This window comes from Rhopilema esculentum, chromosome 21, assembly GCF_057945365.1.
Source record: "Rhopilema esculentum isolate cy_ngs chromosome 21, ASM5794536v1, whole genome shotgun sequence".
Taxonomy (NCBI): Eukaryota; Metazoa; Cnidaria; class Scyphozoa; order Rhizostomeae; family Rhizostomatidae; genus Rhopilema; species Rhopilema esculentum.
The window spans coordinates 2,479,085-2,506,523 of NC_142835.1; the positions used below are offsets into that span (position 1 = coordinate 2,479,085).

General features: G+C 35.3%; 1 protein-coding gene across 2 annotated transcripts; it reads right to left on the reverse strand.

Annotated features, from left to right (window-relative positions):
• Positions 1-412: 412 nt before the first annotated feature.
• LOC135684888 (uncharacterized) lies at positions 413-27,429 on the reverse strand. Of its 2 annotated transcripts, XM_065200581.2 has the most exons (37): positions 25,936-27,429; positions 25,270-25,344; positions 24,408-24,471; positions 24,052-24,175; positions 23,399-23,452; positions 22,443-22,540; positions 21,356-21,493; positions 20,668-20,805; positions 20,108-20,374; positions 19,206-19,289; positions 18,605-18,682; positions 18,189-18,216; positions 17,821-17,852; positions 17,273-17,338; positions 16,688-16,786; positions 15,835-15,939; positions 15,328-15,357; positions 14,549-14,666; positions 13,775-13,819; positions 12,627-13,028; positions 11,429-11,485; positions 10,877-10,949; positions 9,868-9,999; positions 9,061-9,088; positions 8,716-8,776; positions 8,126-8,220; positions 7,372-7,449; positions 6,782-6,813; positions 6,288-6,355; positions 5,862-5,952; positions 5,368-5,586; positions 4,848-4,932; positions 4,146-4,190; positions 3,645-3,773; positions 2,772-2,872; positions 2,243-2,268; positions 413-1,104 (listed from the first exon to the last, which is right to left on the reverse strand). In XM_065200581.2, the coding sequence occupies exons 4-37, from the start codon at positions 24,149-24,151 to the stop codon at positions 986-988; spliced, it is 3,321 nt and encodes a 1,106-aa protein (XP_065056653.2). In that variant the 5' UTR covers positions 24,152-24,175; positions 24,408-24,471; positions 25,270-25,344; positions 25,936-27,429; the 3' UTR covers positions 413-985. The 2 variants fall into 2 exon arrangements, with proteins under 2 accessions (XP_065056653.2, XP_065056654.2); XM_065200582.2 differs by lacking the exon at positions 25,270-25,344.
• Between the last annotated feature and the right edge of the window lie 10 nt (positions 27,430-27,439).

A 27,439-nucleotide genomic window follows, 5' to 3' on the forward strand; every position in this document is an offset into this window, starting at 1 on the left:
TTCATCCTCGCCTTCAATTTGTGTATGTTATGCATGCGTCGATATCTAACTAACCCAGGTCCGCCCTTGATTCCGTTTACACTACAAAGTCGACAGTTTTCATTGTAAACGCATCAGGGTTCGACCCGGGTTACTTTTAACCTAGGGCGAACCCAGGTTAGTTTGTGTAGTGTAAACAGGGCTTTAGATGGATCAATCTGTTGAGTAAGACAATAGGCTTAGAAAACTGGTCAATTTGTTGTTAGAAATTTTTCTTCCAAAAATAAGTTTATTTGATTCTATATTATCAGAGACAAAAAGAGTTCAGCTAAGTTTTGGAAGAAAAATTGTACTTTTCAAAAATAAACAATTTTTCAGATTGGTCGATTTTTAAGAAAAGCAAGACTATAGGCTAAGAAAATTCATCAATATCTTTCGAAATTTCTTTTCTGTTAAACATGTTAAAAAATCTTTTTAATGATCACAACAAATGAGAATTTTGAGTAAGTTAAGGGTAAACGTATTAATTTTCTCAAAAATTAACACTGATTTAGACACTGATTTAGACGAGTTAATCTTTATGAAAGAATAAGGCTATAGCCTTGCAAAAGTCTCGCCCCCCAAACAGAATAGATCTTGAAAGTAAAGACGCATCCTACCCTATCATAAATTACACCAGTTGAGCAATTTTGGGATTAGTTGACTTAAGATTGCACAAGAATGAAGTTGAAAAGAATGATGGCAATTTATCGAACGAGTATGATGATTTCTTCGAAACCATTCTATTAAATATCTAGTAAAAAACGAATAAAAATGTTCGCTTTGTAAAGTACAAACAGTTAGCTTTAACGTAACAGCAATGGGAAACACAATTAAGAAGTCCTAACTTGCGAGGGAGATTGATTTAAATGTTTCTGAGGGTCTGCCCTGGGTGTGATTTCCTTTATCATTTTTGACAGCAATCGTTGGGTGGAATATGTCTTTGGCAAGATATTTTTTCTTTTGGTCACAGTCCCAGATCGCTGTCATTATCAAAATCATCATCCGCAGTGAATTTCGAGATAGCGGTTTGGCTTCCCTGCAACTTTGACGAGCTTCCGGCGTGAGGCAACGGCCTTGAAGAAGCTAGAATGAAGGAAAGCTCAACAGTTAGTTCGTTATTATCCTTTGGATACGAGGCTCTGACGACACGATTCTTGATGTCGCAAACACCTGATGAAACGTTGCGTTAATGTTAGTCTTGGCTAACCAAGTTCCTCAGCTCAATCATTTGTAGAAAACCTGTGACATTTTTCTTCGGGTTTAGATTAGATATCTGGGCATAAGCATTTTCCTTAAAGCAGCAGCTGTTGACACAAATCCTCAAAACGTTACGTGCATCTATAGTCCCCCATTCTATAGTCAAACATTTACCCCCACCCCCATTCAAGGTTATTCGATACGTTTCTCATTTTATTTTTTCAATCAATGTTAAAAACAAAATATAACATTCTGGGCGATTCACAGCCGAAATAGACATGACGTCATCTGGTTCTGGCTATGAACAGCACTTAGCAATACTTTCAAAATAACCTTATATAAAAAATCTTTGTTAACCACGACACCAATTCATTTAGTAGGCGCTAGCATGTGCAAGTTTAGGGCAGGCGAATCTTGAATTTAGGGTAGATAACAGCTATATTAATGACGGCATTACATAACAAGATAGGTTTAGGGTAAGCACGTTGATGCAGGAAACTCTGCACTGGGCTACTAATGCTGATGCCATGATTCACAAAGAGTTCCAAGGTAGGTACGTTTTTTACTAGCAGAGATATCAAGGAACGAAAAATCTCAACACTTTTTTCCACGGTTGTAATTGAATCCATTCCAGCGTCCAATCTCCAAAAAGTACTGAAGAGTATGATCTTGCTAAAATAAATTCCTTGAGTAACATTTCTTGAAAGGTAACGGCCTAACGAAAAGACTTGAAACAAGAGACAGGCATCTATATTTAAATCTGGCAAAAATCTAATCTGCAAGGGGGTTCAGGAAATTATCCGACCTAGCGTATGCCCGAACCATCCGTGTTACGTTTTCCTATTTGAATAGGGTTCGAAAGTCCGATGGGAATTGAAAATCGGTACGACATAGTGAAATTCCTAGCTATCGGTACGACTTAACGGGATTCAACTGTAGGAACCCTTTCTGAACAACAGCAACTTGAAGAATATCGTTCGCTAGTTGTACTAATTACAAGAGAGATACAATTCAATACACTCACCGAAATTTTGCCGTTTTGTTTCACTCCTAAAACGAAAAAAGTGAAGATAAAAAGCTTCCTTGATATCTATACACAACTGTACAAACTTGAAGCGTGTCTGCAACGATAAACCTCCTTCTTTGACACCCATACAAGGGGGGGGGTCCACCTCATCTCATTCTTAACCATCTCTTGAGCCCTGGTTTGCAGCAATGCTATAAGGACCTATTTCTAATCGGAAATAAAAGGCATGAAAGCTGATTGCTAATTCCCTGTCCCTCTCTTCTTTTACAGCCTTGCTATCAGCCCTATTTTTCCCTGCGAGAACGTTCCCACCCCCTCCCAGTCCTTCTAGAAGCTTGTTCTCTGTCCAGATCCCCTTCTACAAGCTCGTTGCAAACGCAGAAGCAATATTTCTAATAGCATTTAACAGAAACATCATTGCAGGTATTAAACAGAAAAGAGGAATCAAAATTATACTATAAAAGAAAAGTTCAATTTTAGGGGAATCATTAAAACCTTAAAGTTACAAAGAAGAACAAATACGTACTTTGTTGGTGAAATTTCTGGATAGTCATCTTCCATTGCGGATGAAAGGTCGAAATCATCGAAGTCGTCATCATCGTCATCATCAAATTTCTTAATGTTTGGCTATTATAATCATAAAGAGCACGAGTTTTAGAGATTAGCACCCTGACGGGAATTCGGACAGAGGAGCTTTCCATCCGTAATGAGATTAACTTAAGGGGGGATAGCACAGAATAAATGCTATTTTAGTGCTTATAAAACAGTATCGTACTTCATGGAGAAAGGCTGTGAAACTAGGATTGAAATAGCGGAAAAGACGGTAGAATACGGGGAGACCCGGTAAGAAAGAGACCCGGACAGAGACCCGGACAGAGCCGTACAGAGACGGAAAGAGAAAGAAAGGGACGGAAAAGAAGGTGTATGTGCAAACCATTATTTGTAAAGAGGAACGAAGGCTGATGGATAATATCACATCCCCATGGCACAGTGAATAAAAAAGCTTTAGCTGTAACGTGTTTTTTTCCGGGTTTTGTGAACAATCCAAGACCCCTCAACACAAGAGTATTGAAGCTTTAGGTGGCTCACATTACGAACAGAAAAAAGATCCTCAAGCACCTCACACTAGATTTCCTTGCACATAATCACTAAACATCAGGCTAATTATTAATTAAATGCCTCAGATGAAGCAGTAATTGCATATTCGATAGAAAGACTGAACTGCCACTATTTTAGAGGTTCCCAACAAATTATGACCCAACCAAGGTAGTTCCTTTTGCATATACAGCTTCCTGATTAGCAGAGCCATGTCGTTCTGTTCTTGGAATTACTGTTTCCAGCCTTGAAATACTTCTGAAATCACTGGGAGTAAAAAATAAGAATACCATCTCCTTCTCACCTTAGAATCTTGTTGGAAATCTCCTTGCTCACTCTTCAACGTGTCATGCAGATCGACGGCTCCAGTCGGTTTCTTGATGCCCTCTCTTGCAAACAGACGTGCCTCTAAGCTTGCAGCTAAATCACGGACCTAAAAAATGACATTGAAATCACATAAAAGAGTAGTGAATTGTGCTGTAAAGTCTTTTGACGATTTGAGTCGGTCTATATAAAACAACAGACAAAACTCACGTAGACTGAAAACTATCGTTAGAATCTCTCGTTCGTGTGAGAGGTTTGCAGCGAAGAATGGTCAAGACCAATCAAACGAGCAATTCTTCCTGTCGAATTACTTTCGATTCGTAATTGAATATAAATTACCTTTTTGTCATGATTCAACGTTCAATACACTGAGAGGTGTCTTAGATTCACTTAGATAGCTTTGTTATAGCGTTCAATATACTGTTATAGCTTTTCAGTCATGTTGAATCTTTTTGAAGTGATAATGTCTTCGAAAGCATACCTTTTCGCCTCTTGGCTCTCGCATCGAAACCTTTGGCGAAGATGTCTTTGGTGAAAAAAGAAGTTTGCAATTACATTGCGAAAAATGGAAGATAATTAGCAGAGTAGTTAAAGAATAATAAAGGCTTAACTAGGTCAGATTAAAAGACAAAAGAATAAACAAAAGGAAAAAGACAAAAGAATAAAAACATATTTTAACTAGGTCGGATTTGTAACGAAACATTTTGTCACAAACACAGCAAAACATCTAGAAATTAAATTGCTATCCTTCTACTGTGTTATTAACATTGCCTTGAACCTTTCATACAAATTCAAGAAGTAGGATGGGTGCAAGCGCATTATTGGGACTTGGGGGCTGGATGGGCTGTCAATAGCACCATGGCAGCGGAAATATGGCAGATGGAAAAAATGGAAGGATAATGGGCAGGGAAGGTATTATGGGTGGGTAGCAAATTGAAGATGTTGGGATGGAAGCTGCTCCAGAGGGTGGAAGGAATTATACACTTTTGACAGGGAGAGACAGGCGGTGAATAGCAACTTCTTCTCGATACAAGACTCTTCCTAAACGCAATAAACATTGCTCAGAGAGCTGGTTAACAAATGCTGACTAGCAAACATTGATTACTAAAATTGCTTACTTTACTTAACATAATCTTAAATAAATAGTTTCCTCTGAACCAAGGTAAAAGCCAATAGAACTTACCCCCATCTCTTTCTCTCCTGGTTTAGTTACCACGGTGACTTTCGGTAGCAGTGCTGTACCTCCAGGAGGACTATGGCTTTCGTAACTTTAAGAGATAAAATGAAGTTTTCAAAATCATTTTGGGTAAACAAATACACATCTTCAGGTTTCAAGAGTTCTCTTTAGGCCGCAAAGGTTCGCAAAAACCATGGGTAATCATTGTGCTTGTCAATAAAATCTACATGGCGCAAATTACATTTCTTCTGTTTTCACAATTCTTAAATCAATTACTACTGTCCGAAGATATTCTTCTCTCATTCTGTTTTTATGCAAGTGAGTCACATTGCTATTTAGACTGCAATCATTATTTCCAAAAGAGACCTTGGTCTTGAAATGCATCAACACGAAAAATTCGGAGAATGTGACATAAATCACCCCAAGGTAAATAAGCTAGACCACAAATTTAGAGGCCCTTGGCTTTCAGAGATTCTCAAGGGATGGGCACTTTGGATAGCGGGGTACGAGCAAAGAAATTTCTCACTCTGATTCTTCTGACTCCCACTGAGAATTATCGCTGATGTCATCAAAAACTGCATCATTGGTATCAGATTCAAGTTCTTGCTTTGGTGTTGACTTTGGTTCAGGCAAGGGTTTCAGTTCTTCGATGCTTTGGTTCGACTTCGCCAGCTTCGGAGTCTTGGGTGAAGGTGGATCGTCAAATGACTCATTTATAAAGCTGGTAGGTCGACTACTGGATTCCCTTCAAAATACATGGAAGGGAATATACAATTTGGAAAGGCTCTGACGACTTTTCCTTACAGTAAGTGAAATAATTAAGTTTGTTGATGATATCTTCAAAGCTAGCAAACAAATAGTCCTTATTTTTGTCGATCTATTAAGAACAAAATTTGTCATGACAAATTTGTTATTGATTGTAAATATGGTGACTGCTAATGTTTGAAAATTGATCATGATGCTAATTATAATAATAATGTTGATACAATACTGGTGAAATGACAGAAATGACAAACTCACTTATTATCTTTCTTTCTAGGACTGGTCCTACCAAATATGGAAGCATTCTTTATCTTGTTAACTGCACTTTTCAGCTTGCTTTTCGCTTTTTCTAAAATTTGAGAAAAAAGGGGGTTAATGAACTTTGCCAGAACGTACCAAGGGAAACACAGCTTTATTGTTTGATCTTTGAGTTAAGACCATCAGGTACTCCTAGCAGTGTGGCTCCTTCAAAAAAAGCACGTTGATGAAAACTCGTTTGCTTAAAAAGTTTTGTGACAAATGGTGGCAATTAATAGTAGACAAAAATTATGGAATGACTAAGTTTGATCACAGGTCTCTTTTAATACGTCTACTCTGTCTACAAACTCCAGCAACATTTGTGAGGAATATCAAAACAGAAAACAACGATTAAAATATCAAGTAAACTTCACTTCACAGAAATACCTGCTGATTTTGGTTCTTCGCTGATTCCAAGTGCTTCTCTTGCTAGCTTGTCAATGTCTTCATACAGTCTATGCAAATGAGCGATAAAAGTAAAATCAGGAAAAATGCATTTTCATTGTAGTATTGATATGTGAAGCTTTCTCATATCCCTCGCCAGATCCTAATGATCCTACTTACAACAACAGAGACCTCATTGAGATTACAGTCCTTCTTGTTATGTCACAGGTCTCGCATTCTCAACATATGCAGCCGTGGTGCACAACAGTTGCACTCCATTATCTAACAGTTGCATTGCGTATGTGACTCCAATTGAAAACACAAAAATAAAATAGGTACAGTGGCAACAAGCAGCATATTTTTATGAAGAAAGTAAATTTTCTACGAATATCGTTCAGGTCTCCCTCTTCTTTAAGTTTGGGAATGGGTTTGTGAGAACTCATATGTAATATTGAAAAATACAATTTCGAAGATTTTTTAGCAAAATTTAAAACTACCTCTTCCTTTTGGCAAGTTCTTCTGGGCGCTTCTGAAAGGCAAACGAAAGTTTTACCACAACAGACATTAATCAGGCCTTAAGCTTGGCTGAGGGTAAAATAGCTTTTCGATGCTTGCTTTAAATTCCACGTAAATCATTTAAGCTCATTTAAGCAGAAACGCCTTGTGACGTCATATTTTTTTTCATGTTATTACCGTATTCCAGATTATCTTCACCAAGTTATTCCTCTAATTATGAAATTCACTTCAATTCCTTATTCCATTGCCAGGATACTCCGCTACCAAGCTCTGCAATTTCTGCATCTTATCAAGAAGAACTTTATCACTTTAGCCTTTTCTGGCTAATCCCCTGAATTTTTAAGGAGGACAGAGGCGAAAAATCCTTATTGTAACAGTGTCTGAAGAATTAAAGCAACGCTCTAACAATATCTTGCAATCAAACTTTGAAATTCGCAATAGATTTCAAGAATAATTCTTCCACAGAAGAAAAAACATTGGTCTTTACAAGTGCCCACCAAGAAACGGGGAGAGAATATCACTTCCGTACGGCGGAAAAACCAGAATAAGCAAAAGGTCTATGCACACCAACCTTCGTCATGGTGTTTACTTCATTCACATGCAGTTTCATTTTTGACTCATACTGCTCGCCAGTCATACCAGCAGCATCCTAAGACAAACAACCAACAAACATGGCAATATCTACTTTACCTATACCCTTTACTGAAATTCAATCGACAGATACTGAAGTGGGTTAAGACACTGTCAATCAATATCAGCCAATGAACAAGCGTGTGAGTGCCATTACGCTCACTGATTGGCCAATTTTTGATTGACAGAATCTAATAGCTGCAATGTAAAAACAAAAAAGTAACTTTCCAAGATGTTGCAATAAGTCTCATACTTGAAACTCAGTTTTCTCTCCATTGAATTCCATGAAAATATGCATATTAACAACACACTTTGAATCACCGTCTGCTTTTTGGCGGTTCGTTTATCTATACCCTCCTCCATAAGAAAATACATCAAAAGTTCTTCAAGATGCAAATTTGAAACCTGATGCTTTGAAACGATGTAAAAATTATTCTTCAAACCATTTAAAGCATAATTTTTCTCAGCTTACGTGACTTGATTTTGCGTTTTTCAATAATGTTTACGTTTTGTTTGCATTACATATGCATCTAATGAGTTGTATGCAAACATTCTAGCTTTTTGTTACTCCCGTACAATAAACAATACTAAAAATATAGCAATAAACGAAACTTCGTCCACATTTTTAAAGTTGACATAAAGCTTCAACAGTTTCAAAAGATTGGAAAGTGATAAAAAGCCGATTTGTGACTTACGAGATCAATTCCTCGCTTCTCCAGGTTCAGATTCAAGATTTCTACGGCTTCTTCTCGACACGAGTCGATCATCTCTTTTGTGTGATTATACCGAGCTGAAACATGAATAAATGAGTATAACTATACGTTAGGCAGACATATTACATCTCAAAGAGATAATATTAAAAACTGAATACAATAGTATTCATTCGCGTAATGGAATCCTTTCATTAAGGTCCTAGCTGTATAATTCAATGCATTGTTTCTGTTTGAAAACACAAGGATTTATAGCTATAAAAATGCCAAAGTGAATGGAATTTCATCAAAACTGATATGGTTGGATCTTAGACATCAAAAGCTATTTTATTGGGGTTCTCTCAAAATTTTCAAAAAATTCATCCTTGTTATCATGGATTCAGAATTTGCAATCTAATTTCTAAATAATGGCCAACGTTTTCAGAGATCTTAGAATGTTCCTGGAAAAGCTATTAGATGATGAAAGCAAAGGATTCACGAAACTTGAAAAAAAAACAATTCAACCAACTACTGACAAAACAAGTGAGTGACTAAAACGTCACAGTTTACTGTTAGGGATATGAATTCAAACTTACCAACGGCTAAAGGGTTGTTTGGAAATGGCAGAAATTGGCCAGTCTGTAACAAAGTCGATCCCTGAAAGCCAGACCCAAGAAATATAATTGAAATAACACGACTACAAGGAATCGATTTCAACTCTCAAATTTTAGACCTGTCGCGTGTATTAGCAAATTGACATTTGAAGATTTCGGAAGCAATGTTGGGCCTCAAAAACTTCACAAAGAATAGGTTTTATAAATGTCAATAAATAGGTTTTTATAAATGTAACACGATGAAGTGCTATTCCTTAAATGAAATGCTTTTCTCCAGGTAAATTTACCAACTAGAATAACAAATTAATAAAGCAAGTTAATATATACCCATTGCGATGTGCTTCCAGTGGCGATTCTGCAAAAAACAGCACGAAAATCAAACTACAAAACTGAAAAAATTTCATAATACTACAGAAGGCACTGTACTTTCTTTCAATTTTATTGTTGCCACCATTTAAGGTTAAAATTTATACTGGCAAACTACTCTCGTACTGGCAAAGTTAAACAGTCTGGCGAATGCCGGGCTAGTTCCTCTCTAGGTGTAAAACAAAGCAGTGGCAATGTCCAACGATATCTTCACTCAGTATCGTAAGTCCTAAACTCTGAAAGGCGTATTTCGCAAAATAATTGTTGGATGGGGTTGTATTCGAGGGGGGCTTATTCAAGGGGGCTTATTCGTAGATGGGGGCTTACTGAGAAGCTGCCAAGAACATTACGAGGGTAAATTTTGTTCTTCTATTTAAAGTAGGTCTGTATGTCAAAAATACAGATGGGATAAACCTATTGCTGGCGGGGCAATACCTTAGCCCACGGGGGCTGATTCGCGGGTTGGGGCTTATTTCACAAAAATTACTTTAGAGTGGGATCTTATTTGAGTGGGGCATATTCAAAGGGGGGGGGGCTCATTGGAGGACTTACGGTGATCTATGCTCTATATCCTGAGCTATCACATCTAATATATTTGAAAACAAAGCTCACTTGGCTCTAAAACGCAGCCCTGGTATCCTGCTACACATGCTTTTAATACCTTAATAAAATATAAAGACTCTTCTTATAAAACAACGGAAATACAAAGTAACAAAGGATCAAGTATTAGAAAGAGTGCAAGGATAATGCTTAAGATTGGTTACGTACAAAGCCCCATCTGCTTCGTCAAATGTGGCATCCTCCTCTTCTTCCTCAAGCATCTCTGAATCATCCATGGTTTTCTCGACTTCTTTGGTGACAATGTCTTCCTTTACATCTTTAAAAAGATCTTCACGACTCCTATGACAGGTAAACATAATGATCACAACCAAAAACATTTATCCAAACATCAAAAGCCAGCATTTGCGAATTTTTGACATCAAAGCCCATGAATAACCGGTCTTGAAATACACTGCAAATAACTCCTTAACTTTCCTTCTAACCAGATTGACTAGAATAAATGTTAATTTAATGGCGGCTAATTAGTTCATCCCATTTCTACTCAAAATGTGGGAAAAAAGTCAGCACCAGATTAAAAGTAAAGGAAACCATTGTAAAATATAATACCAAGAAGGTAATTAGTTTCAGGGTTTCTTTCCTTTAAATATGGCCTTCTGTTCAAACCGTCACCAAAAAAGAGAAATGGCGATATTCTGTCCCTGAAAATCGGCATATGAGAAAGAACCTTATTCCCAAGCGCCTATAAGGACGAGCACAAAAGATGCAAAGTAGGGGTGGCACTAGGGGGGGCTTGGAGGCTACCCCCGGCAGGTCGAACTCAGCCAATCTTATTGATAAACGCCTTGGTTGAAGAAGATATCTTAGCCATCCTCATGGCGGAAGGCCAGGCTCAAATAATGGAAAACTTCTGGCTGCACCACTGACACAAAGTCATGTTACGCACGGCTAAAATTGTGAGCTCGGTTACTCATCAACTTCCGAAAATTCTTTGTCCTTCGAAGCGAGAATTATAAGATTTTTGTAAGAGTTAATATTGGAAGAAAGAGATCAGAAGGTTCAACGTGAAAAAAGCTTTAAAGGGCTGTATAAAACATATACAATATTTCCCTTCAAATACTGCTAGCACGAAACAATATGCTTTTGTTCGTGTCATGACCCGAAACAGTGAGTTATCGCTCATACCATTAGCCATTTAGTAACATGACAAATTGTTCACCTTGCTATTGCTGCTGCTAAATCCTTCTTTGCGTCTTCTGTTGCTGCATAGCTAGAAACTGATACGTCATCAGCTTTTAAAAAGAACAAATACATCGTATTAAATATTTATCTTCCAACAAAAGCAGGCTGAATGTTAGTTGGTGCCATCATTTTGGAGAGTACTGTGAGAGTTCTAGTATCAAGAGCTGCCTTTGTCGCTATCTAGTAGCTACACTTAACTGTTGACTACTTAAACCTCATAGGCACTTTAAAGCAAATTTCGCTGCATAGGGACCTTTAAAGTCTCAGTCAATGAAAACAGTGTAAGCTAAATTATGACAATAAAGGAAAGGATTTGGGCCCTGTGAATACCGAATCGACGATAGTCAGAGCTATATATCGTTAGTCAACTGGCCTTGTGAATAGGTATCAACAAACAGAAAAACTTTGCGTATCCTGCAGAGCCAAGCAATCGTTCAAAACGCAATGGGTGTATACCAAGAAGTTTTGCTGCTTGAATGGAGAATGGCTTTCAAATGGAAAGCAATCGTAACACAAGTAAAAGAGACACCTGAATCGAGCTCTGATTCGTTGAAAGTGCTTTGGAATGAGACGGATTTCGCCAGATCTACAAAAGAACAGGGAAACAGAATGCAGACTTGTTAAAACAAAAGGGAAAATAGTTTAAAGAGCTTGTATTCGGTTACCAGGCTCTATTTCTGATGTTATTGTTTCATTAGGAATTGATTAACAAGAGCATGAAATGAATTTTCTAAAATGGTGACAAAAATAAATATCTCAATTTGTAAATCTCCGTGTATAATTATTAGAAAGGAACTTTGATCAGGGGCTGCCAAAAGTGAAAGATTTGCTAAACATGAGGCAGTTCCAAAATGGCAATCAACGTTAAATCATCCAACTCTTACAAATTCTTCTTAGTAGAAATTGTGACTGTCAACTTAAATGCTGTAAGAGATTGTGAAATCTCATTTAATCGGTTTAAAGACCTTTATGCAGATCAATTGATTGTCACTTTTAAAGAATTTGTTGAGATACCATTGTCGAATATCTTATTGTATTGTTAATCAAATTCTGAGCGATCACAAATAAAGTGACAGATTGTGTTGCAGCATCTTTTATTGGTAGTATGCCGTTGGATGTCTCCAATGTAGAAAATACGCCGTAAATCCTCGAATACTGAATAAGATATCGTAATATATTTTTGGACGGGGGCTTATACGAGGGAGGCTTATAAAATTATTGTAGAAAATAAGAAGACATTATTAAAAGACCTTGTTTATTTTAGTAGGAATTTCTTTATGAGCATTTGATTAATTTCTACCAAAAGTATGAATTTGTCGTGGTAATTCAATAAAACGCCATAGGCAACCTCAGATGGCAAAAACGTTCAAATTGAGGGGTCCAATTCGATAATATACGGTAGCAGTAGGGGCTTATTCGAGGGGGGGGGGCTTATTGACAATTTGTAGTTCTAGGGTGGGGGCTTATTCGAGGGTTTACGGTATGCCAGATGATGTTAAAGTTACAAGGAATGGTGACGCAAAATGAATCTATGCTGGAACAAATAAAAAGATCTTTTCAACCAGTACCGCAAAGAGCGAAGAAATATTAGGGGGAACAGCTGTTTGAGGGCAAAAGTAGCCCTCAGGAATAATAGTAACTACGGCCTGGTTTTGAAAAAATGAGAAAAAAATCATGAAATAACTTTCTAAAGACATAGGGTGTCGAAAGAGCATTGAACCGCTTACTTTGACTTGACGGCCCTTTTAATGCAAAGAACGACAGTCCCTTCTGTTTCCATCCAGGATAGATTTCGCTCTTTGAGATCATCGACTTGACTACGTCACCACTTCCAGCATCAAGGACGAACAGTTTTACTGTTCCCATTAACTGTAACGTCGAAACGTAAAACACAAAGTCCAATTTGTACGATGAGCGTGGCGGTGTTGATGATATAGATACATATTGTCTCCAATATGGAGATCCACTGGCATAGTAGACATAAATCGGTTTGTTAAACTGTCCTTTTCCGCTTGATTGTGCTCTGAAGTCGAAGGAATCTTTCCATTCACTTGAGCTTGGTGAAGGGGTCTTCCAAACGCGGAAGTTGTTCTTTGCATTCGAAGCAACATAGAGCATAATTGTGCCATCTAAAGAGGTTAAAATTATATAATGACACAGGAGCGAAAAAACCAGCTGAATACTCAGTTTAAAAATTTGACGTTTCGATTCTTAAATCACTCCAAACTTCATATCATAAGCCTTTTTGAGCTCATATTAGGATTTACTTTAAGCAAGAACACAATTTTTTGTATGGTTTCTGAGTGGATTAAAGATTGCATGGTTGTAAAAAACTTGAAAAATTTAAAAGGAACTGACCACGAAAATCTTTTTGGGTTAAACATAACACACATAACCGTTATTCATGGTCAATTCTGTTAATCAATTTTCAACTCTGTCAACATAAAATCAATGTTGCGAGTACTAGCATGGTAAAAATTTACATTGAGAATACCTACTGAACCTTAATCCGAATATGAAGTAAAAAATGTAGCACAAAGAAGTTTGGATTAGTTTTCACAACAAGATCGTTAAGTTGGAACGTTGTGTTTGTGCTGATAATGTGCAAAGATAAACGAAGGAAGTATTCCAGGCATACAAGCAGAAGAATAGCTTTGAAGAAAGCAAACATTTGAGTATGCTGAAGCTTTTCGTTTGACACTCTTCAGAGTATAAAAAGAAGACTCTATCAGAGCTTAATACTCTGAAGAATTTCAGACGAAAAGCGTCAGTAGACTCAAATGTTTGCTTTTTTCAAAACTATTCTTAAGTTTTGTACCATCATAGGATTGTTTACGAGCTGAAGTGCAAAACAGAAAGAAATTTATTACGTCACCTTGGTCTGGTCTTTGCTTTGAGTCCTCCAACGATCGTTTTATCACTAGACAAAGCAAGAGCCTTTAATTTAAACTGTATCAAAATTATCAAGTCTGAATGACTAAAAACACATGTCAAGAAAATAAAAGATACTGTACGAAAAAACTACTGATTAGTTTGACAGTAAAAAGAACATTTGACGATTAAAAAGCTCAAAACCATAACTGTTTGCATCGGCCTTACAAGTGGATAACTTATGATGCAAATTCTGAAAGAAAATTCAAATGTTGTTAACAATTTCTTTTTAAAGAAAAAAATGCTTTGGGGAAGTCGACAGACAACGGAATGAAAAGGCAATCAAATTCAAATAAAGCATTTGACACAACCTTTAATGACTTTTTCTTTTGAAAATCACCACCCACCCCCCCCCCCCCCGCCCCCCCTTGTCGTTTGCACACAAGCTAGATCCTATAGTCCTTAGAAAAGACGAATTTAATTTTCAAGCTTAGTTTGTTCTTACAACAAATTGTTGGTGAGACTAGGCTACTGTGTCAGCTGTGAGCAACATGACTGAGCAACGCGCCTCAGATATCAAATAGAGAATCCTGTTGCGTCGTTGACGTCATGGAGCGAAGTGCTTTTGCAAGTGATTGGATAGAAAAGTGTTTGGGGGTTTGAATTTCGAAATGATTTTTGGCAGGAAAATTCGCTAGAAAATACAAAATTCTCTAATCATTTAATTTTAATCAGCAGGGATAAGAAGCTCATAAAAACTGAGATGACTTGGACGTACTTGGTGTCGAGGCAAAAACAGCATTTGGCGTTGTATTTGATTCAAAAATGGTCTCCTCTTCAGCAATATCTTTTCGCCCTTTTGTGTTGAGACGTTCTTCCATTTTGGAAAGCTTGGTCTAAAATACAAACCATGCTATGTTGTACAAAAGCTGAGAATTAAAGGATATTCTTACAATACGCAACTATGTTATCATGATCAGTAGACCTTAGGCAAGCTAGCTTAAGTTTCACAACAGTATATGCCCTTAATGATTGATTTTTATAAATATTCAAGACTCTGAATCGTCTTATACATCATTAACCTGAAACTTGTTTAGAATATACAAATTAGCAGTCCTTGGCTACCATTAATATGTCGAGGACTGAAAAACCATTATGATTATTCTATGAATACCAACAGAGATAATTCAAAATGGCTTTGAAAAAAGCAAACATTTGAGTAAACTAAAGCTTTCGTCTGACACTCTTCAGAGTTTAAAATGTTAGAACATAGATCGAAAACTCCACGCTAGGAAATATATATACCCAGTTGAGGATCTAAATAGGCCAATCAAAAAGTCGTGGATAGAAATAGGCCAATCAGAAACGCGAGCACATGACTGTTAAGGTAGACCAATCAGTGCCGCTTGCCCATAGAGAATGTTACCAGCAATGGAGACCTAAGGTGCAAACGCTCCTTTTGTCTACACAATAGCGGTTTTTTCGTGCTTATGTAAATAGATTCCAAAGATAATTCAACTGTAAGTTAGGAACGTGAGTAAGATATTGAGAGATTACCTGCTGTTCGCCCACCATTTCTTGGAATTTCTGGTTAAAAATAGAGAAATTTTCAAAGTTACCTAATCCTCGGTAGGAATATAATGTAAGGAAGTGATCGAAAGTTACGATTCTGAAAAATTAAAACTTTTAATTCATAAAAAATCGGTCACCAAAGAATTAGTAGCCACTGATTTCGAATTAAGGCTGGGGTAATACAAAAACACCATAGGACAGAAGCACACACAATTGGACAGTGAGAAGGATAAGGGAAAAAATTAAAACGGATGTCGTAGTTTGCATCTAAAATAGCCATGAAATAATTCCTATCAAATTTTTCTTGTCATCAACGACGTAAAAGCAAATATTGTTGTTCCTCAAAACTTACAAAAAAGAGGATTTTTTATAATCATATTTGTTTTGATTGATGTTAATAGAAAGCAGATGATTGTAAAAGAAACATTTGTCTTTAATCAGGGATTAGGATTTGTCTTTACACCTATTACGTGAAGACATTCAACTCCATACCATGCTATTTAACTGCAGCTCTTTTAAAAATTTGGATTCCATTTCACTCTTCTCTAGCTCCGATCTTTTTAACGAATCTTCATATTTTGTTACCAATGACGAAAACTGAAGAAACAAGGGTTAATTATATTGGTATTAAAATGACATCGGAATGTCTTAATCTGAATATACAATGAATAACTCTTCGGTAGCTATGAAATATGCTTACTGTATACTCTGATAGTAAATAAACAGAAAAATTTATGGCCAAACTCCTGATAAGGTTATTGTTACGGAGTTTGGTGCTAAAGTCAATGTTTTGTTAAAACCATGTAGGTATCAAGATGGGGAGGATTAAAGCTTATTTTCCAGGTCGTGAATTTTCAAATTGAAATTTCATTTCAGGGAGGGTAGGATTATTTTCAGCAGTTTATGAACGCTGTTAACAAACGTACATTCACTGCCAAAATTCTTAGAACACTAAAGGCAAATTCAGAAACTCCCCCCACCCTCCCCCTAGGAAAAATGAGGATATACTATAGCAAAAATAAATGAGTTAAAGAAATAGGAAATAGTACGTTTCATACTGTGGCTTGTACTCAATTTTTCTTTACTTTCCACATTGTTCTGGGGTAAAGGGAGGCGGTAGTAGTATTTGGGGAAAAAAATGAAAAGTAGAAATGCACAGCGCAAAGTGTTGGGTGTTCCGAATAATGTTGACAATGATTATACGTATATACGCCCTTTTATTCAGTCAAAACGCCACTTTCAGCCTACACAAAAACAACAGCATAATTAAAGTTCCCAGATACAGAATTTCACAAGTTAAATTTTCGGAATAGAAGCAACTAACACTTGTTTGTTTTCTACAAACCTTGTCGAGTTCTTCAGCATGCACCTTCTTCATCTGGTCTTCTCTTCTTCTCGCAGCCCTCGTTACTTTTTCTAATTGTTCTTGGTACGACTCCGTTAGCTGAAAAACAAAAAACTTTGGTCCTAACCAGGGGATTATAAATTTGGCGTTACCTTCGCCATGACCGGATGACAAGAAAATTATTTAGGCCAACGGAAATCACAAGAAAATAATCTTTCTTACAGGAAATCTTCAGTCATGGATTACGGATGCACCAATCCCCAAAGGAAAATCAAATTTTGGAAAAAGACATAATTCCTCTGAAAATAGCAAAACCTCTTTTTTCCAAAATAATATGAATGGCAAAATTGCCTATCTTCTGGGAGAGATTTGTTGCCAAGGTCCAACATAATAATTTGAAATTAGTGAAAACAGCTAAAATTTTGTTTTGCATCTATCTATCTCTAGCTCGTCTGGAATAACGTGATTTTCATTGCATGTTTTTGAATTCTGGACTTCAAAAGTCGTGAATTTCGAAGTTAATCATGTTTTCAATCTTCCGATAATTAAGCAATCAGTTCCTATGTAATGTTTGAACAGTGGTACCTCTTTCTGCAGCTGCTCCTTGATCTGCGCCATGTCTGGCTCATGGTGTGATTCTCCAGTAACATCCTATTACACAGGCAAGATAATGAGAATGGATGATATTGTGAAATGAGAATCATTACCACTAATAAACTGAAATCAAGGAAATTTTGACCCCATTAGTATGCATTAACATTGGAGAAACAATAGAGTTAGCATGGATTATAAAGAAGAAGCCAAGCTTTTGAGATGCACAGTGAATGTGAGATTCATAACATATAGACAAAGAATTCTATGAAATTTATCAGAGCTTGAGGGACATAATTAGAAAGCAAGGAAGCTGCTTACAAGTCAAATGAATATTAGTAGGGAGACGTATTTCTCTTGAGAAAATATGGAAACTTATAACTAGACAGCAAGAAATAGGTAGGAATTGTGACCATTTAACAGGCATGTTTTTTTCAGTTAGCTGCCAATTAAATGGGGGGAGGAGTTGAAAAATCTAAAGACACACACGATCGGTTAACAACATATCTAGAGCAAATCAAATCACGGAACTTCAATTGTACCTGTAGATTTCCTAGCATTGATGGCTTCGTTCCTGGAAATAATTAAAAACATCCAAACGATACTGGGCAAAAAAAATTATTTGTTTTTTTTAAAACCACCTGCTCATTAAGACTTTAATCAACAGCCAGCTTAAGATTGAGAACTGATGCTAGCATTCAATGCAAAGTTCATTGTAAAAAGCCTAGAATTTATAAATTTTACCTTCATATTTAGCAAAAAATCACTTAATGCATAAAATGAGCGAAATCCAATTTTTTGTAAAGATAATTGATTTTTTCAGCCATGAACCTAAAGCAATTTGAATTTTTCTTCTTCTTGAAACAACTAGAACCACGAGAATTATTGAAACAGGGTAACTAATACTAACCTTGAATTTCTGACAAATTGTCGAATTTCTGAAAAAGTATGCATAAAATAAGAAACGAAAAAAGAACGGGATATTGCTACATAAAAGTTCAATTTGAATATAGAAAATCAGAACTAAATCGGAGTAGCCTTTGGCAAAATTAGCATAGTGTTATGAAAGTTAAGCTACCTTGCCTAAGGCCTACTGTCCATAAGTCTACTGATTTTCATGATCATTTAAATTTATAACTTGGACTGTATTTTGTATTGTAGTGCTATCGAGGCCTATTTCCTGTAGGCCAGAGACGCTCCACAATGCTTAATGGTGTTTTCCGTGTGTGACGTCATAAAGCAACAATCCACCATTCTGCCTTTTCCAAAACTAACTCATCAGTATCAGTTTGTGACTATCAGTTATAACAAATCAAACTTGCTCACCTGCTGCAGCGTGTTTCTGTCCGCACGTAGCTGTCGAATTTCGTCCAGAAACATATCCTTGTGACTTTTTATCAGAACCTGGCAATGGAATGCATTGTCTGACATCACTCTTTTCTTTATAAAGTTGAATTTGCGGCTCAAAAAACATCTGTATTAGTATGGAGACAGTCTTCATCTCAACCCATACTCTATTCATCTATTTTCATTTCGCAAATTTGTTCTGATCTATTTATTTACATATAAGTAAAATCAGTGGCGGACACTTGGGAGGGCGAGGGGGGAGGGGGGCGACCGGTCCGGAGCAACGTTCTTTTGTTCTAAAAAATGGGAAATGTGACGTCATCTTATTAAAACAATAGGCTTGCCCCCCCCCCCCCCAATATTTGACCAAGTGTCCGCCACTGAGTAAAATTACTGTTTAAGCGGTCTTTTATAAGATGCTCAATGCCGAATTGGCAGAGTTGCCTACGCATTGGTGTATAGAACAGGGTGGTTCTAAGTTGCAACTCCAAGATAACTGCTTAATGCCATCAGGCAGCTGCTGTCTATTTTTAATTAATTTTGTTTACATATAAACATCTAATTTAGTTTACATAACCACCTTCATATCTGCGATTTCTTTGTCTTTACCCGCTAATTCACTTCGCGAGTATTCTTGCATCTTTTTAAATTCCATTTCTCTTTCCTATGACAAAAGAAGAAATCAATCTTACAATTCATAAAGAAATCTTGTGATTCAACAAAGATAGCTGATGTTATTCAAAGCATTGATTGCATCTGATCTGCAGAATGATATTATGCTAGCATGAGAGTTTAAAACTAAATAGCCATTAAGATCTTGTAGTGACAATATTTCAATCCATCTTCCATTTTAAAAGACTTCTAAAACATTGTCTGCAAAATAAATTGGCAGACCAAAGTAAAAAATTATTGGACCGAAATTCATTTTCATGAATGTTTTCAGGCAAAATGCACAACATGTTAAAGTCATTATAATATGACAATGTCATACGCCATGAAAGAGAAAAGAGAACTTATTGTTATCACGATCATCTGAAGTACGTCAAAATGAAACACCAGAAGGATATGACATATATATATACATTTTACTATTTACGAAGATCTTGGTTACCAGTAATTGAATCAGTATACAATTAAGGGCCAAACATAGAAGAAGTATTAGAAAATATAACTATGTGCACACGAATATCTGGTTGTTACCAGAATTAAATGGCATGATCTTGCCCTGCAAATGGATGAGGACTGTAGCCTTTCCGAAAAATTCTCATTTTTGGAAGATAACACAATAATTTTCAAAAATTAAGAAAACTAAAGAGACTAACACGCTTAATAATTGATGTTAATGAACATTTTTTAGATTCTAAATTACAATCCACTATATTAGACAGTCTTCGCTGACATTATATCAGGCAGGGGTTAGAAAAGCCTCATTGACACTATCTAAAAAATCAAAGTTTTGACGTTGGTTTGAAGGAGACTTACAGCGTCTAGTTTACGATCTCTCTCTTCTCTTTCTGCCACCAATCGAGCCTCTGTTTCCTGTAGCTTCGATGTAATGTGGCTCAACTCTATGATGAGCTCTTCGTTGTCAACAGACTTGCCTTGCTGTCCAGTGCGGTTTGTATCAATAACATTTTTTTGAACAGGCGTCGCATCGATCTTAATGTTTTGTGACTGCTCAGAGTGTCTTCGCAATATATGAGCTTTCAAAAATTCATCATTTAAGAACGACTTTATGCAAAACGGACACTGAAAAAAATATTTCAATTTTATTTGGATCAATTTAAGCGCCACTGATTCGGGATTGAACAACACAAATAAACAACCAATCGTAGTGAATAGGAGGATAAAATTCTTAAATTAAAAAGATAGAAATATAAAACAATTGTTATCAAATGGGGTAGGATGTGAACTATTGTTATCAAATGTGGTGTGGGAACTACCAACAATATCCCTAAGTGCTTCATTATTGCGTGTTCCCTCGAACGTGAATGATCGGCCTAATTCTTTAGAGGAATGGGAAAGAAAGTGACGTCACTTACCTTATGGAACTTACTGGCACCCGCTCGGAGCATTAGCTGATATTCTCCAATCAGCTTTTTATTTTTTTGATGCTCCTTCTTCAGACCACGGTAAGCCATATTCTTTTTTTCGATCTCTGCACTCAAGTTACTTTTCTCCTGTTAAACCAAAGAATATCCAATTATTACAAAAAAAATCAAGAGATTACTGAGGAATCAAGTACAATAGTAAATAAAGAAATAACCTTTGTCATAGTCACTATTCATCATTTACTTAATATGTTTAAGACACATGCAAAGTAGATAATTACTTCTTTCCGCTAACGTCAGTTTGATAGTGTTGATATTTTTTATCATTAAAAATGAACTTCTATTTGAAAGGGTTAAATCATCTACTGAGAAAACCAAGTCATATTCATTCATATTGAAATAAAGACTCTTTTCTCAGGAAACACAAAGAATCCCCCCTTTTATCTAATTTTATCTAACCCACATAACCATCAAAGAGCCAAGCAGAATCCTCTAAATGAGACAACCATCCTTAATTACTCATTTTAGACATAAAGAAGTGAGCATAATTTTAGGAAACATGGACATGCTATTCACCAGGCAAATTTTGAAAAAGAAAAACTTTTGAATATGGGAAAAAGAAATACTGCTATCTTGCATAGCACATTTCATGCTGGACACAAATTTTGATCATACAAACCTCAACAGCTTTTTGAATCTGACTCTCAACCTGAGCAATATAGCCTTCCAAATACTGCTGAGAATTTAGAAGGTATTCTATCAGCAACTGTGCCAGCTTGAATAGCTTCACCAAATTGGCATCAGCTTCTCTCACACTCTGTAAAGTACCAAAGAAATATATAATAAATCATTAAATTTCTTTGAATTTTACGTCTTATTATTTAGAGCTTCAGGACCTTTTAACTTTTTATTTAAAGAGCTCATAACCACTGTGTTATGCTATTTGCCTGTTTGTTTATCTTAACCATCACATATATGTTATATTTTCTTTACTAAATAGGGGGACTCTCTCCTTGATTATTTTCCCTACTGACAGAGTTCCTCTTTAAGAAATTCACTATCATTACTCTGTACTTTTGCTTTATTCTAGACTACTCTAAATAGATTTTTCTTTGTCAAAAATTATTCTGTAAAATAGAGTAATTTTCATAAATCTTCATTTATGTTGCATAAATTGTATTTTGGAGAAATGAAATGAAATGATCTTCTTGTTCACATGTTAGCATGATGCAGAGAATTGGAAATTAAGTTTACTACTTAGGCAATGCATTTTCATTGGACTATCTCAAAGTATTAAGACAGCTTTGACTATCTATTCCTTTCGAAATCCAACTCAAAGTTTAGTCTTTGGAATCTTCTAAGGTTACAGTGATAGTCTGAAAGTGTGCTTCCTATAGCAGAACACAGTTCAAGAGGGAAAAACTAAAAAAAAATTAGTACTGTACCATTTTATAAGTCTGATAAAACATGTCAAAACCCTCACATAATGAATGAAATTAATACAAGCTAGCTAGTCTAGTGCAAAGAAAATTTCCCTAGTTGCAGCTTAAATAAAGATGCCTACTTCAAACATTCTTAGCTTAATTTGAAAGCAGACGGGAAAGTGAAAATGAAGGATGTTAGCACAGAGATCTGAAAATAGACTATGAAGAGAAATCTAAAACTTTGATTAAAGTCATCTGAAGAATGCAAACAGGATACAAATAATGTGCAGCAGCATTTTTGCCTTTATAGGAATGTGAACAGAAAATTTGAGTATCAATTACCAGCTCATTTTCAACATCACAAAATGCTATATTTGCAACATTGTCCTGTAGTGTTTTTACATCAACTTCCCTTTTCACTTTCTCAATATCAACCATGGCTGCAAGGAAAGCTTTTCCGATTAGCTTTGAGGTGTACTTTGGAAAATTGTTAAGTCATAAAAAACAATGTAGAAATGGTTATTAAACAGTTAAGGTAAATTTATATTTAAAAAAAACAGTTGAAAGAAAATTAATATAAATCAATATGAGAACTGCAATTTGCGCAGATAAAGCTTTGCTATATAGCAAGATAAACCTTTTAACTGCCAAATAGCAAAATAGACTTCCAGGGAATTTTGTAAATGCATTTAACGACTAAGGCATTATCAAAGAAATCATCTTGTCTAAGGTCCTAAAATAAGAGGTGTTACTCTTTCAAGTTTTTTAAGCAATGAGTGTTTGCTTTTTGGACAAGGCTTTGGCTATTAATTTGCGTTGAGCAAAATACAAAATAATATGTTTGGAAATGTTCTGCACATCATAGCAATATAAGAAATTGCAAGAAAAGCTGGACACATCTATTACTTTGACACTTTGTTCTAATTTCTTATAAAGTATTTATGTGCTGGGAAATTAAATAGATGATTTGTAATATATTCTTTGGTGCATAAAACAGGAAAGAGTTGCAACTTTGAATCATCCTTTTCTATACATCAAAGCATGTACAGCTTTGTCTATGAGCAGCAATCAGACATGACAGAGGAAATTTCATGATATATAATCTATACAAAAATTGCTTCAAGAGCATACCGAAATCTACACAGGACAATTTAAAATATAAATTAAACTTTCCCTATGATGGTAAAAATGTTCATGGCAAAGTGATCTCAGGCTTTTAAACCTCCTCTTTAAAAAATATGCATAAACATGTATAAATATTATGCTACAATATGTATAAACAAATAAACTACGATTACCAAGCCTTCTCCAATCAATTTTCTCATGTCTTTTGTGAAAACTAAAACCACCACCTAAATAGAATTGAAAAATTTAGTATGATAAGTTTGGGAAAATTATGTCACAAACAATGATTATACAGTGATGGAGAAGCAATCTTTATTCTACTTGAGTAGAATAAAAATACTGAACAGCCTAACATACTACCACCAGGAAAAAGAGAACAATAAAGAGAGTGATTTTTTCCAGATCCAAATTCTCTTTTTCTTTTTTGTCAACCTTTACTCCATGTGGGTCATTGAGAAATAAATGCTAGTCTTCAACTGCAATATTTATCCAATGTTACTTTTTGGCTTTATGAGCCTATATAAATGGGTTTATGGGCATCAAACATGGTTTAGAATTAGTTTCACAACATCTGAATATTTCCATGGTCTCCTTTGGTAGATTCTAAAAGAATCAAAATAATCTTACAAATTTAATCAAAATAAAATACTTGATTAGAGTCAAATCATAAACAGATAATAAAAGAAATAACTCTCAATGGTTTAAAAATTCTAATGGCAAAAATGTGAAGCTATAAAAAACCAAAACACAAACAGCATGTTAAACTCAATGATCCCTATATTCCTATAAACCAGAGATACACATGTTATACAAGATACAAACTCACCTTGATATGGCTGTTGATTGTAGCTTTCATACTGCCCACCTTGAGTCATATCACCAAACATACCATGTGTATTGCCACGAGGGCTGTATACAGGCATCATTTTGATATATCACCAGTAAAAGATCTTTGAAGGAAAGAATAATTTGCAAGTCATGATATTTTAGATCTCATTGATAAAATTTCGTGAGTAACAAGAGTAGGTCAACCAGAGTTTCAAAAACAATATTGTTCTAGTTGTGTCTGAAATAATCAATTGTTTAAAAGGGAAATGTTTCTACAAAATGATTACATTTTAAGAAAATAATACAGACAAAATTAAGAAAATCAAATCTTGCTTATTATATAGCATGACCTACCAAGTATCATTACCAGAAAAATTTTTGGCTATCATAGATGTCCAATGCATTGAAATGTATCACCCTTGCAAGAAAAATTCAAAATGCAAAATATGATTAAGAAAATCCTGAATTATTAAGTCAAGTTTATTAGCAGCATCATTAAATTACGATAATATAGACAGCAAATAAATTGAGTACCTCTTAAGTGATAGGTTCTTCAAACAACAAGGCACTGATTTGTATTTAAGGAGGTAAACTGATTTTAACAAACAATGGAATTAAATAATATGATATTTATGTATTTATAACCATATCAATCATAAGATTTAACTTGATCATAAGCTGAAAAATAGAAATTTTAAAATTACTGGCCTTTCTGCTGGGGCAAATTGTCTCAGCTCATGTGCAAATAATTTGTAAACAAACTTTACATGGATTAGGCCTGCAGAGCCATTATGAAAACAGGTCCACAGGATCATAATTTAGCATGTTGATCTTGATGACCAATAAATGTTAGTGCTTTACTGTTTCAGGTGTGCTTTTCCATCTTTTGGAAAAACTTTCTTTATATGAAATTGTGTTTATCAAAGAAAACTGGATTGGAGAAACAACTCAAGTATACATTCTTATGATGTGTATAAAAACAAAAGTGTAAAGAAATCAAGATTTGCAGATGGCACATATTTTGCATATTTAGCAAACTAGAATATCAAGAATTCCCACCCTAGATTAGCTTGACAGTGTGACATGAGACAGAAAAAAATAAAACTGTACATACATTTGACAACGTAGTATTTATATCTTATTACAAGAAGATGAATATCACACATTCCCTGTAAAGAATCCTTTTCCGATATCACCAAAACATCACTAGACTTACCAATGGTGTACTTTTATGTATGTCACATCAAATTATAACTGTCTCCTTACCCGCCATATTTAATACAACAGCTATCTATGTTTTAAAAAACTTAAAAATTATCTACAAGTATTTTCCAAGAGATATATTCAACAATTTGAGTACAACTTTTTAAATACACTCACAAATTGAGTAAATGTAATTGCTATGATTGGTTTTAATGTGGAAAAATGTATTTGACTAGCTTATTTTCATAGATGCAAATTTTGAAAAATTATTACAATTTAAGATGGTATCGAAAGGCCGTAGGCATTTGTCTTGTTTTCGTGCACCACCATTCACCTCAAATAAAATAAATCATTGTTTGATCAAGAATAACTTGAGCGAAAGAAGTTCTTTGCTAATAATACAGTTTTAGAAGATCATAATACAATTTTAAAATGTGATGGGGTTTTAGGATGTCGCATTATCCGTTTGGTTTGAATTGGTAAAAATCAATTTAGGCCTAGCTGTCTTTGTTTTGAATTCTGTTCTATGCTGATTGTGAGCAAGGCACCATATTTATACGCCTAGTATCGGAGAATAACAACTAAAGGTGGTTCTCTTTAACCGAATTATAAAAAATTAATAATCAGATAGATATCATAACAAAGTACAAAGCAGGGGAGTATTCATCATCAAACAGACCTTGTGCTCTTTTTGAATTGTGCCATTGATCGCATCCGTTGTAAATATTCCATCGAATTTACCGCGTCGGAATGCTGGTTGAAGTACTTGGTGTAAAAACCACGAGTGACGTCACTACAATATCCTTTTCTGCAATGGCCCTCTCAGTTAAAAAGGATAAAGCTAACTCAACATTAAGAAACATAAAAAGCTTTGAAAATTAAAGTCATAAAATTAACATAGGTTCGGTCATCTAGATCTAAAAATTTCTTCAAAACCTTATTTCCTCTTATACGCGCGGTGTATTGAATTTTTTCAAGAGTTGGACGCGGCGAGTACCAATGGAAGCGGTAATAAAAAGAGATTCAAAATAAAATTGAATAAATGTTTTCGAATGAGAATGGTAGTCTGGGAAAGCATTTATCAGATACACCATTTAGTTTTGCATGGACAAATGTTTACCAAATTGTTTAATTAATTGCATGTTTATGCTATAGAATAAACAATCGAATTACGAATAAAACGATTAATATGAAATTTTTATTTTTAGATTTTCATTGAATCAAAAGGAAAAGCTTGCGTTGGTTGTTTGCCTTACAACCGATATTAGACGATGGTTCTTGATAAGAACAAACAGAAAGCATTAGAAAGCACGGTTGTTTTTCCACGGTTTACTATGGTCTGACTTGCGGTATCCTTAGTGAAATTTTTGTGTTTTTTGTGTTTCGTATTTTTTGTGTTTTTATATTCGTTTAGATCAAGTATCGACAGGAGCACTAAAGGCAGAGCTAGACTATGAAACCCATAAAACAACTGTAAATATAACGTATACAATCTATTCTATTGTCATTTAAATTCCACTGCTAATTTTGTAGAGGATTTTTCCGCCATTGAACGCCAATTTTTACAGAAAATTCAATTCCATTCAACATACACTTGATTCGTACAGAAAACAGAATGAAAGATTATTGAAAATTTTCTTAAATTTATCTTTTTGTTGAAGGTTATTCCCTGCATAGCTGCGAGATGGTACTACCCAACAAAGCTACTCGAAAGAGCACCCAAAACAAAAAAGCCCGACAGAACAATAATTTTCTTTCTCTGCAAAAAACATCAACATTTCATTCTTAAGAATACTCTCTAGGCAAGTTTAGTTTCAATGGTTCTTAGTGATAGTGTCAGAACCAGGGTGTTATACAACAGAATAAACAGTAAGGGGGGGGCAGGGGTTCATAGACAAAAATGTGAGAACATAAGATTACTTTATGTGATATAGTTCACAAAGAGCAAAACATTATTTTCTAATTTTAAATTTATTTCATCCTTATTTTCATATCGATTTGATTTTATGACAATTCGTAGTGAAATTGCAATTATGCTTAAGATTTAGGTAAGAATTAGCGTTTTATTTGTAAACTTTTAATGGAGGGCCCCTAGCAAGTCAACATTATAAATGAAGGGTTACCGTCATCAAAAATGATTTTCTTTTAATATGATACACCATAATCTAGGTTTTCACCCACTT